Source organism: Mytilus californianus, unplaced genomic scaffold (assembly GCF_021869535.1).
Source record: "Mytilus californianus isolate M0D057914Y unplaced genomic scaffold, xbMytCali1.0.p SCAF_9, whole genome shotgun sequence".
NCBI classification, from domain to species: domain Eukaryota; kingdom Metazoa; phylum Mollusca; class Bivalvia; order Mytilida; family Mytilidae; genus Mytilus; species Mytilus californianus.
Window position 1 is genome coordinate 12,579,922 of NW_026262745.1, and position 13,700 is coordinate 12,593,621.

At 32.1% G+C, this 13,700-nt stretch overlaps 1 protein-coding gene across 1 annotated transcript in view; it reads left to right on the top strand.

Annotated features, from left to right (window-relative positions):
* Positions 1-13,700, top strand: part of LOC127715558 (medium-chain acyl-CoA ligase ACSF2, mitochondrial-like) — a 28,545-nt gene that overhangs the window by 5,026 nt on the left and 9,819 nt on the right. The window contains exons 2-11 of the mRNA XM_052221646.1: positions 159-348; positions 1,039-1,167; positions 3,488-3,541; positions 4,934-5,055; positions 5,900-5,947; positions 6,728-6,845; positions 6,998-7,093; positions 7,433-7,581; positions 8,650-8,818; positions 13,179-13,286. Coding sequence (XP_052077606.1) covers positions 159-348; positions 1,039-1,167; positions 3,488-3,541; positions 4,934-5,055; positions 5,900-5,947; positions 6,728-6,845; positions 6,998-7,093; positions 7,433-7,581; positions 8,650-8,818; positions 13,179-13,286 — 1,183 coding nt within the window. The remainder of the gene's footprint in view (positions 1-158; positions 349-1,038; positions 1,168-3,487; positions 3,542-4,933; positions 5,056-5,899; positions 5,948-6,727; positions 6,846-6,997; positions 7,094-7,432; positions 7,582-8,649; positions 8,819-13,178; positions 13,287-13,700) is intronic.

The window sequence follows — 13,700 nt, forward strand, 5'->3', positions numbered from 1 at the left end:
CATTGTTAATTATAGCTAACACATTGATGCAGCTTAAAGTCAAAATACAATTAAATCTTATATACATTTAAGTAAAACTATGGAGGTGACCATATAAGGCTAAAGCTATTGTTTGTAATAGCTCTATTTATTCTATTTACATGATATATTTTATGCAGATTCTCTACAAGTAATACTTGCAGTCAAAAACAGAAATGGAGCTACTTCCAGGGTCCTAGTGATGCACCATTGTTAGGAGTAACCATTGGTCAGGGATTGGAACAGAGAGCTGATTTAAATCCTGATAAAGAAGCTGTTATCTTCTCTACTGGAAATGTCAGGAAAACATTCAGTCAGCTATTAGAAGAGGTATTTTTAATGAACAGTGTACATTTTAATTACAAAGAGGTATTTTTAATGAACAGTGTACATTTTAATTACAATGAGGTATTTTTAATGAACAGTGTACATTTTAATTACAATGAGGTATTTTTAATGAACAGTTCACATTTTAATTACAATGAAAAAGACAACCAGGAAGTACCTAGGCTATAATTTGAGAGATTTCCAATACTATATAAAGTAAGTGATGATGTCCTTTTATAATGGTGCTACTTGTATAACAATATTTTAAATTGTAGGGAAAACTTCAGATGGAAGAGAACAAAATTGAACCTCCATGAATTGTCGAAGTCTATACAAGGGAAATAGGAGAGTTAGAATTTCCTGTATTTATCAAGAAAAAAATACTATTCACTGTCAATCATTTACTATTTAAGAAAATTCAACTTTAGATTGAAGATATTTATCAAAACCACTGATTTAATTAGATCCAAACATACTATGAAGCATCCCTTAGTAGCTATAAAATAGGATGATGCAAATTTCACCATTGATATAATTAATTAATTAAACATAGTGGAAAGCAACACTGATCATTTACCTCAAAGTATTACAGTCCTTTAGAACAAAATATGGGGAAATTGATATTTAAATTGTTTCCTATCAGTAATGTCTTTGATGCTCCAGAAAATGTTATTATTTTGCTTTATTTTTAAGACAGACCAACTTGCAGCAGGATTGTTAGAGCTTGGTATTAAACGAGGAGACAGAGTAGGAATATGGGGACCAAACTCCGTAGAATGGAGTCTGACACAGTATGCCACAGCTAGGGCTGGAATTATACTGGTATTTTATGTTACAAATTTTATTTAATTTCTTTAATAAAATATCATTTTCTTCAATGTACTCTGGAATAATAATTTGATTTAAAAGAAATGTGGAGTATACATCAATAAGACAACAAGAAGAGAAATAATAAAAAGACATAAAGAGGAAAAAACTGATAGTTTACAACAATAAACAGGTGTTTAACTCTAATCACATATGTTGCATTTTTTATATTGATGGTTTAAAAAAAAAATAAAAAAAAAAAAAATATACAAATTGTTTTTTCTAAGGTTTTTTATTTTGCTTGATGTAATTTACACTTTTCAAAAAAGAAATGGATACATGTTTGAAATTAAAATTTTAATATCATAAATTATTTATCATAGTATATATAGGTTATTAGAACCCTTGTCATAGGTTGAGAATAATAATAATCCACTAGCTTTATCATCAAAATTCTTATGAATATAGATGCTAATAATGAACATTTTGCATCAATTCAAAACTTCACTCATCAAATTTCTGTGGCGTAGCAAAGCCATTTTTAAGTGTACGCACGAACCTCGGCGAGGGATCTGAAGGCCCTCAGCGGCCCCAGGGCAGAGCACCTCCAGGTAGTGGTCGAAACTCCTGGAAGCTCACACGTTATCATGAAAAAGATACCGGTACGTACCGGCCATTTCTGTCATTCAAAATTCATCAATAGCAACATACTTGGTTGGTTGAGAACAAAACTTTACTACATACAGATGATTTCAGCTTCCCAGTTGTGCACTTTTCATTTCTATGTAGCAACATTCCTGTAGAACCTGCATATGAGTTTATATCTCCCAGTTGATACGTTATTTCAGATCTTGCATTTCCTATCATGATTTCCTTGAATGAGGTTGCTACGTACAAGGAAGCTATCAAACCAAGAGTTTCAATTGGTGAAGTTAAAAGCATCCCTTCGAAATTTTTTAAGATCGCTATCACAAGTTGGTTTCACAGATGACGACGGACATGTTCCATTGTTGTAACCGCAGTTCTGTCCTCTTTTCCTCGAATTTGACCTACCGAATTAAACTTATCACCAAGTGTTTACTTATATGAGCAACACGACGGGTGCCACAAGTTTTAATTTTGTTGTCAATTGATTGACTGGTTTACCCAACATCTCCTTTTGAACATATTCTAAAGCATCTGGTTTGGACATTTTTTTCTAAAACAAAGGACAATTAGATTCCAAATCAACACACTGAAATCAACATGAAAAAAATCCAAATCCAATACAAAAAGAGAGGCTAAATATACCAAAGGTATATTCAAACTCATCAGTTGAAAACAAACTGACATTGCCATTCAAAAGATGAAATACATCGAAAAGACAAACAGTACATAAAAGACAACATAGAAAACTAAAGACTAGGCAATACGAACCCCACCTAAAACCGGGAGTGAACTCAGGTGCTCCAGAAGGGTAAGCATATCCTGTTTATCATGTGGCACCCACCGTGTTGCTCATTTAGATAAACACTTGGTGATAAGTCTAATTCAGTAGATCAAATTCGAGGAAAAGAGGACGGAACTGCGGTTACAACAATGGAACATGTCCGTCGTCATCTGTGAAATAGTCAACCAACTCGTGATAGTGATCTTAAAATTTTTCGAAGGGATGCTTTCAACTTCACCACTTGAAACTCTTGGTTTGATAGCTTCCTTGTACGTAGCAACCTCATTCAAGGAAATCATGATAGGAAATGCAAGTTCTGAAATATCTTATCAACTGGGAGATATATACTCATATGCAGGTTCTACAGGAATGTTGCTACATAGAAATGAAAAGTGCACAACTTGGAAGCTGAAATCATCTGTATGTAGTAAAGTATTGTTCTCAACCAAGTATGTTGCTATTGATGAATTTTGAATGACAGAAATGGTATCTTTTTCATGATAACGTGTGAGCTTCCAGGAGTTTCGCCAACTACCCGGAGGTGCTCTGCCCTGGGGCCGTTGTCTGCCTTCAGATCCCTTGCCGAGGTTCAGGCGTACACTTAAAAACGGCTTTGCCAGCCACTTAATTTGGATCAAAATAGTACTCCCTCAAAAATTCATGTGCACGCCCTGGCGTTTTGACGTAAACGTAGCTACGCGCCTTTACTTACAAGTCCATTGAGGTTTTTTAGATAAACCTGTTTTGTAAGTCTGATAATGTTATACTTTCACACAGCACAATGGTCGACCATGCTATATCAGAACTTGGTCTTTTGTATTTTTGCTAAATTACATATGTTCAATTGAAAAGTGACAGCAATCTTTAAATGTGCATATTTCCTTTTAAATCATTCTTTCTTTTCAGGTTAATATTAACCCATTATACAGACCTGATGAACTACAGTATGCTTTAGAAAAGGTACTAAATTTTGAGTTAAGTTGCGATCAGAATAATAATGGTGATTGAAAAAAGTCATTACTTCGGAAACCATTCACGTGTTAAAAAAGTTGTCAATTCTATTTTGATTTTACTTAAGGTAGATAAACTGTATATACTGCCATCTTGGATTGAAAAATAGCAATTCACAATCAGCCTAGTTCTTTGCTTAAATCTGCAAATTTTAAGACATATTGACAATTAATGTGTGAAACTGTTTATTTGAATAAAGAAAAATAAGTGATTTATTGCATTATTTAGACTGTTTTAGCAAATACAAAATATTTGAGTTTGTTTGAATCAAATTTTTATTTTAGCTACTTTTAAAAGGGGAAATAACTCAAAGGGTAAAATTCTTATAAAGGATTGATAAAATTTTTTTCATTTTTATACGCCCGTTTACAGGACCTATTATGGTATACCGCTGTCTGTCCGTCCGTCCGTCCATCCGTACTCAACATGTCGGACAATAACTCAAAAACGCTTTAACCAATTTGCATGAAACTTTGGTGAATTGTTTATATCTATTAATGTGAGCTCCCTTTTTTATTTTTATAAATTTTAGATTTTATGTTTCCGAGTTGTGGGGTTTTATTCATTAAAAAAGGGGGATTTCCCAGTTTTCGGACAATTACTCAAAAAAGCTTTTGAGCAGTTTTTCATGAAACTTTGGTGACTGGTTTATATCTATTGAAAAAGCGATGGGCGTATCATGCTCGCATGGCACAGCTGTTTATTTACTTGAAGCAAGAAAACAAGTTCAGTGACACCATTTTTTCTTTTTAATTTTCTTAAAGCATATGATATAATGTATCTGCTCACATTTCATTTCAAAATTCTATCTCATAGATTTCTATTTATTCACAAAAAAGTATTTTTTCATGAATAATCTATACAAATTTGGGTAATTTTGCACGACTTGTAGCTTGAAAAATAGCACGGCGACCCATACTTTTAATTATATTTTTGAAAAAAAGCATGGTATGATCTACATTTTGGCAAATTATATGAAAATACTGATGGTCCACCTTAAAGCTATATACCTTGTAATTAGTTTTCCTTAATAATGTCTTAATGGATTTTTTGCTTCATTGACAGAATCTGGTACTGATGACAGATCTTTGACCGTCTCTGTTATATTTATTCACAACTTTTCTAGACTCAGGGCAGTTCAAAGTTTGACTTATTGTATAGACACTTACTATTTTACTATTGTTGAAGTTCTTGCCATGACCTCTAAACATCTTTTCGTGTTGGGTTGATGTCATATTGATGTATATATGAATTTTGAGAATAGAATGTTTCTTCTTAGATCAATATAATGTCATATCTTTAAATATGTATTTACAAAATAGTCACTATTTTATTCAATAGGTTGGATGTAAGGCTTTAATAATGGCAGAAGAGTGGAAAGGTCAAAATTATTATGACATTGTTTTCCAACTGGTGCCTGAATTAGCCAGGGCAGACAGTGATGATCACATTAAAAGTCACTTGTAGGTACCAGTAAAGGAGAGTTTACAATTTGAATTTATAAAATAAGAAAGTTAACATAATTGAGATTGATGAACTGTTTATTGGAGCAATATGCTTTTTTAGCCATTGATCATTACAGAAGTTAAAATGTCGTACCGCTACATAAATGTAACTTTTGATTATCTGGAAACTTTAAAATTATTGCATAAGTTATAATATATTATAAAAAAGATGTAGTTTGATAGCCAATGAGACAACTATTCACCAAAGACAAAAGAACAAGGATGTAAATTACAATAGTCCACTGTATGGCCTTTAACAATGAGCATAATCCTTATCTATAGTAAGCTATAAAGACCTTGAGATAGCAAAATGTGTAACAATTAAAATGGCAAAACATGATCATTTAAGCTCATAGCATTTACTGAAAAGCAATTATTCTAAGCAGTAATCAATGACAACCACTGCACTGTTGGCTCCTGGCTTGGGACAGACACATAAAGAGTGTAGCTGTGTTAATCGTGTTTGTGAGTACTCAACCCTCCCTCAGGCTAGGTACAGTGGTGTATCAGTACAACATTATAGAACAAACTATAAAAATAAGTTGAAAATGGTGTGACTCATCAGATCAGTATAAAGCACAAAAAACAACTAACAAAATAACAAAACTACTGATATAAGAATACTCAAAGCTACTTGAAGCTAGTTAAAATCCCAATTTCAACTGATCAATTGCCTGGATTAGAAACATACATTTTACAACTTTTGCATAAGGAAGTAGCTCATTATTATGAATAGGAAAACTAGTTGGAAGCGATATTCTGCCTTTCACATAGTTATTTCTTTCAATGTTTTTTTTCGCAGGTTGCCTGACCTGAAAAGAGTTATAATGATGGGGGATAAACAGTATCAGTAAGTGATTATAAGAACATTAATTGATACATGACATACAAGAATACTCCCATTTTGGAAAAGAATAATATTGCTGATCTTGATTTTGAAAGACACTATAATTCAAAAAACGGTGTAAATTGCATCTACAGAGTTGACCAATCAATTACTTACGATAGAGTCTTTGAACTTGTTTTTTGTATACAGATCATGTATTTCCACATATGCAAAGATAAATGCTATATGAAACAGTTGTGCATATATGAAATACAACTGAAAATATTCAAACAATCCACTTTGCAGTTATGGGCAACCATAATATAAACCAGAATGCATAATTTTTGCAGATTATTAAAGATTTTTGTTAATGGTGAAATTTTGTTGTGAATTATGTTATATCATTGACTATTTACTTGTCTAAACTCAGGTTGTTTTAGAGCTTGTTGTAATGTTTCAATGTTTGTTTGTCATTGGAAGTTATAAGTATAGTGAACTCCAGATGTTTAATAATTTTTGTTTACTTATATTATTACATGTTGCTTTTTCATTAATATGAACCCTTTATGTTTTTGTTGAAAAGTTTCTTGTCATCAAATTTGGCTGATAAAGTTAACAGTAATAGTTAATTCATACAGTTCCAATTTTCACTCATCTACTGAAACTGACTTAAAAATGCATCAATTCATGAATAGATCTACCTTAAAAAGAAAATCTAGCAAGTTACTCCATATATTTTAGTACATTGTACATGTAAATACATGATTCAGGATAAATGTGAGTAAAATTAAGGTATTTCTTCAGAGGAGCACTGAAATTCTCGGATGTAATGGAGGCTGCTACCAATAAACGTAGAACAGAAATATTAGATTTACAGTCCAAACTACAGTTTGATGACCCAATCAATATACAGTTTACATCTGTAAGTAATATTTATTTCTGATCATTTAACAATACACAAAAAAAGAACAGGAAAAATAGAACTTCCACAGTTTAGAACTATCAATTGTTTAGTATAACATGAAATAAAGCATCTTTGAAGGAAAAAAAAAACAATTATTTTATCTTTTACAGGGAACTACAGGAACACCCAAGGGAGCCACATTGTCACATCATAATATTATGAATAACAGCTATTTTACTGGACACATACTTGGATATCATGAAATGGTAATACAACATTAACTTGGGGAGAATAATGAAAACTACAAAAACAAATATGTACATTGATTTTATAATGGTATCATGTTTTTATGATGTGCAAATTAATTTTTCTTGCACAATTTACCTTTTCAAAGATGCAAGATTCTATGAACTTTCAAGAGGAAGTTGTAAACTTACTGAATATTCAGTTAGCTATAGGGATCTTAGAAATAGAATTTTGGTACAAAAAGCACTTGGTTACCTATAGCCCAATTATTATTCTTTAAATTAAAATATTTTATTCATAAATATTAAGTATAATATAATTTCCATGCACATAACATACACTATGTTTTATGATTTTAGGAAACTAGAATTTGTATACCAGTTCCTTTGTACCATTGTTTTGGTATGGTGGTAGGAAGTCTACAGATGGTGACACATGGATCCACATGTGTATTCCCCTCACCAGGATTTGATGCAGGGACTACTCTTCAGTCTGTCAGCAAGGAAAGGTTTGTCAGTGTATTATACAATAAGAAGGATGTTCATGAAAGAATCATGTAAAGTTTGCTCTTCAGATAATGATAAAATCTTCTAACCAGTTTTAAGATTGCAAATTTGCCCTCCGAAGACTAGTGTATTAGTGGAGGTTTCAAATCTTCATCTTATCTTTAAATCACCTTTATTTTGTCCAATATTACTTTTTATGCCCCACCTACGATAGTAGAGGGGCATTATATTTTTCGGTCTGTGCGTCCGTTCGTCAGTCCGTCCGTCTGTCACGCTTCAGGTAAAGTTTTTGGTCAAGGTAGTTTTTGATGAAGTTGAAGTCCAATCAACTTGAAACTTAGTACACATGTTCCCTATGATATGATCTTTCTAATTGTAATGCCAAATTAGAGTTTTGACCCCAATTTCATGGTCCACTGAACATAGAAAATGATAGTGCAAGTGGGGCATCCGTGTACTATGGATACATTCTTATTTCACCTAAAATACTGTGAAGAGAATTATGAATGACTTCCAATATATGTGGATGGTGGATGTTATGACACAAAAAAAACATTAATTTCAATTCAAGACAAAACACAAATTCTCAAAGTGTTTGTTAGTATTCACAAGTTTGAAACCAGAGCATAGAATCTAAGATTTCTCAAAACTAACAAGTTTTCACATTAGTTGTTTATCCTGTGAAAATATTTCCCATCCAGTTTACTGGAATTGTATTTTCCTATACACAATTCAGTTTAATATGACCAGTATGACATAATATATACTGCAACAAAGTTTAAGGAAAACAATAAGTTTTTCAGGGTAATTATTCAAAAAAGATAGTGCTTTACTTCTATGTGTTGTTAATTTGATTTTACATAGATATTTATATTTTTTAATGTCCTTGGCAAAAAACTTTTACAGTAGATCTTCTAGTATGTCCCTCGTCTCAAGTTTGACTACTCATTTCACTTTATAAAGATGAAAAAACCCTGTTATTGAATTCACTGAAAAATAATCTAGTCCCTAAATTTATATAATTTTCATTATTTGACATTCTATTCTAATGAAATAAAATTTATTTTCAGATGTACATCTCTGTATGGTGTTCCTACCATGTTTATAGATATGCTGAATCATCACGAATTTGACACATTTGATTTAAAATCACTTTACACAGGGGTCATGGCAGGGTCACCATGCCCTATAGAAACAATGAGACAAGTTATAAGCAAGATGAATATGCCATGCGTCACTGTAAGTACACTATTGTGAACTTATTTCTGCTAAATTATTTTCAGATGCAACGTTGTATATGGCACACAGACTATGCTCATTGAAATATTAAATCACACAAGATTTGGCATGTTTGTTTTGACATCTGTATTCTCTGGAATTATCAGAGGTAGCCCTTGTCCAAAAGAAATATTGAAACAAGTTATAAGCAAGTTGAATATTGGCTCATTAATTGTAAGTTATTTGAACCTTACCATTTTTAAACAGAAAGCAACATGAAGCATTAGTTACATGCTAGACTCATTGGTGATGGATGCACCATCTTGTATTATGTTAAGATTTTGTTCTTGGCTCGAGGAAGTCACAGAGAAAAGCCTTAGGGTCCAGCACTGTGTCTTGCAGCTGTGTAGAGTCGTTGGCATCAACAATTGTTTAAGTTTGTGGTTAGGTCAATTTCAAGAGAACTATTCAGGGTAAGTCCATGATATTTATTTTGAAACTGTTGCATAGTATAAGTTTATGTTAAGGACATCTCATCAGCCATGTTTACATGGTTTAAGTTTATGATAAGATCAATTTAAGAGGAACTACTAATGATGATAAATGATATTTGGTATGACCTTGCATTAGCAGTAATGATATGTCAAATAATAATCGGTACTGTTGTATCAGCATTAGCATATCTTATTGTATCAGCATTAGCATATCTTATTGTATCAGCATTAGCATATCTTATTGTATCAGCATTAGCATATCTTATTGTATCAGCATTAGCATATCTTATTTTATCAGCATTAGCATATCTTATTTTATCAGCATTAGCATACCTTATTTCCATTGGGAATATATGGCCCTATCTCTATCTCCTCAGTTTTGGTCAATTGAGTAAGAAACTGTTGCATAGTAAACTGATAAAAGTTTGTAACTAGGTAAGTTTACAGAGAAACACAAATTGGTCAGCAATGATACTATATTAGCATTAGCACATCTCATTTCAATTAAAAATTATTTGACGCTGCCCCCTTGTTCTTTTTCCATTGACTCGGAAACTTTTTCATACTTAACATGTTAAAGGTTTGCAATTTAAATTTCATACTATGGAAATAACAAACAGGCAAGGCATATCTCTGTTAAATCAGTTTATTTTAAAAATAGGATGTAAATGGAAAATTTTGTAAACAGCTTACAATACAGTTTTTGTCGAGCATGCGACTTTTGTCGCAGAAAGCTCGACATAGGGATAGTGATCAGGCGGCGGCGGTGGCGTTAGCTAACTTCTTAAAAGCTTTATATTTTAGAAGGTGGAAGATCTGGATGCTTCATACTTTGTATATGGATGCCTCATGTTACGAAGTTTCCGTCAGTCACATGTCCAATGTCCTTGACCTCATTTTCATGGTTCAGTGACTACTTGAAAAAAAAGTTAAGATTTTTTGTAATGTTAAATTCTCTCTTATTATAAGTAATAGGATAACTATATTTGGTATGTGCGTACCTTGCAAGGTCCTCATGCCCGTCAGACAGTTTTCACCTGACCTCTACCTCATTTTATGGATCAGTGAACAAGGTTAAGTTTTGGTGGTCAAGTCCATATCTCAGATACTATAAGCAATATGTCTAGTATATTCGGTGTATGGAAGGACTGTAAGGTGTACATGTCCAACTGGCAGGTGTACTTGACCTCATTTTCATGGTTCAGTGGTTATAGTTAAGTTTTTGTGTTTTGGTCTGTTTTTCTTATACTGTATGCAATAGGTCTACTATATTTGGTGTATGGAATGATTGTAAGGTTTACATGGGTAGCTGTCAGGTGTCATCTGACCTTGACCTCATTTTCATGGTTCAGTGGTCAAAGTTAAGTTTTTGAGTTTTGGTCTTTTTTTCTAATACTATATGTAATAGTTCAACTATATTTGGTGTATGGAAATATTTTATGATCTATATGTCAGTCACGCAGGTTTTATTTGACCTTGACCTCATTTTCAAGGTTCATTGCTCAGTGTTAAGTTTTTGTGTTTTGGTCTGTTTTTCTTATACTGTATGCAATAGGTCTACTATATTTGGTGTATGGAATGATTGTAAGGTGTACATGTCTAGCTGGCAGGTGTTATCTGACCTTGACCTCATTTTCATGGATCAGTGGTCAAAGTTAAGTTTGAGTTTTTGTCTTTTTTTCTAATACTATATGCAAAAGTTCAACTATATTTGTTGTATGGAAGAATTGTTAGCTGTACATGCCTGCCTAGCATGGTTCATCTTACCTTGACCTCATTTTCATGGTTCATTGGTCAATGTTTAGTTTACTTGGTTAATGTTAAGTTTATGTGACATTTGTAATAAAGCTTTATATTTAGGACTATCAACATAATATAAATGATTAGTAAAGAAGGCGAGACATTTCAGCGTGTGCACTCTTGTTTGTGAATGTTTTAAATTTTAGGATATGACCTTTAGATGCAAACTGGTTTGGTAATATTAACATAATTTTTTGCTACATTTGCTACATGACACTAGTTTATCATGTTTTGTATCATTGCCTTGTTCATGTTGTTCTCCTTAATTATTTTAAAATCATATAGTTCATGTCATTCAACACGGTAATATACCTTATTCTTTGTCATATAAGATTCTTATACTCTGGTGCTGCACATATTTTCCAAAGGGATATTTAAAAGTGAAAAACATAATTAAATGAATGAGATGCACGATATCATTATAGCTTCAATGTGATGCATTACTTCTGCTTATATGATAATGCCCTGCATTAAACACAAGCATTAAGGCTGCTTGTATTTAGTATTTCCACCACAACATATTTATTGTTGGTTTTTATTCTGCTTATCTTACTTATTAGAAAAACATTCAAATTATTTATATAGGCTGTTATATATTTGGGTTATATCTTTGCACGTATATTACATGTACAGTTATCGACATTGCATGTATGTTGATAAAAACAATTTAGAAAAACTCTATTTCTGATCTTATTTTACTTTCAGCAATTTATTGCTATAATTTTTACAGTGATTGCTGTTGTTGTCGGTAAGGGTTTAGGAATATTTTTAGTGGAAAAAAAGTTTAATGCCCCACATACAGTGGTAAGAAGCATGTTTTCCTTGTTCTGTGAATCTCCTTTTGTCTGTCCATTCTTCTGTCCATCCTGTAACAGGTTAAATTTTTGTTTAAGGTTGTTAACCATGAAGTTATGTTCACATTAACTTGAACCTAATACACATGTTCATTATGATATGGTTTTGACTCCAGAGTAGCAGTTCATTGAACATTGAATGTGATGGTGTCACACTTATTCTTGTTAATACTTATCTTTTAGTAAAAAGCATCATTAATTAATAAAACAAATACATTGCAACTTTAATTTATTGCTTATGATTTTAATACACATCTGATAAAATGTATTGATTTGGAAAAGAAGACTTTAAATCTTAACAATGTCAATAACATGTTTTTATACAATCGCAAAAATTAAAATTTTTTTGGTCGTATATTGGGATCACGTTGTCGTCGTAATCGTCGTCGTCAGCGTCGTCCGAAGACAGATGGTTTCCTGATAATAACTTTAGTATAAGTGAATAGAAATCAATAAAATTTTAACACAAGGTTTATAATCACAAAAGGAAGGTTGGGATTGATTTTGGGGGTTATGGTCCCAAAGGTTTAGGAATTAGGGGCCAAAAAAAGGGGCCCAAATAAGCATTTTTGCAGTTTCCAGACAATAACTTGTGTTTAAGTGTATGAATCTCTCTGAAATTATACAAGTTTCCATACAACAAAGGGATGGTTATGGGGGGTTATGGCTCAAACCATTTAGCAATAAGGGGCAAAAAAGGGGGAAAAACAAGGGTTTTTATAGTTAAAGGACAATTTAGACAATTTAAAAGCAGTGTAAGGGAGGTAATCCAATCCATTTAAAGAATACTGTTGTATATATGTTTGATTACCTCCCTTACACTGCTTGTAAATTATGTATTTAGAAATGATGATTGTCTTGAGATGATTAGCTGTAAATTTATTTTTAGAAGTTACTATTAATTAATATTAATTTTAACCATGACTGTATGTCATTTTATATTTTAATATTTTATGATGTATTTAAATGAGTAGTTATGGTTGCAAACTCTAATTTTTTTTGGGAGGGTTAATATTCAACAACAAACTGTATTGCACTAAAGCAAATAAAATAGGTAAATTCATTTTTGGGGGGGGGGGGGGGGGGGGCAATTCGCAACAGCATAGTGTATTGCACAGAAGCAAAAAATTGAATATAAATTCAAATCATATAACCAATTTTAAGTTCTTTGACTACAGTTATTCTGTGTCAGAAACCTATTATGTGTCAAATATTTATTATCATCTTTGATAGGTTTGCTATGGCACAACAGAAAACAGTCCTGTAACATATCAGAGCTATAGAGATGATATCTTAGAGAAGAAAGTTTCTACAGTAGGAAGACCACATCCTCATGTTGAGGTAAATATTTACATGCGAGTGGATAAATAATGTGTTCTTTTAGGGGAAAGCTATGATATATTCATTATACCCAGCTCCAAAGAAATGCAAGGTATACTGATAAACCCATCAATCACACTTTTTTCATGATGCATTTATTTTTGATAAAACAAAACAGCTAATTAATTCATTTGTTGTGATAGTTATGTTAAGATGAAAAAGGAATGTGTTAGAATAACCGCTACTGAAAAATAAACATGATGAAGTTAGGGTAGGGTTCTTTTTATATAAGGACATTCTCCTTACACATAGATTTGATTTTCAAGTTGCTAGCTCAACATGATGCCAAAAAGAATTAGAATATTTCTATGAGTAACAATTACTGTGGACTCATTATTGTTCGTTTGATACACATTTTATGTGGATTTGGTGGGT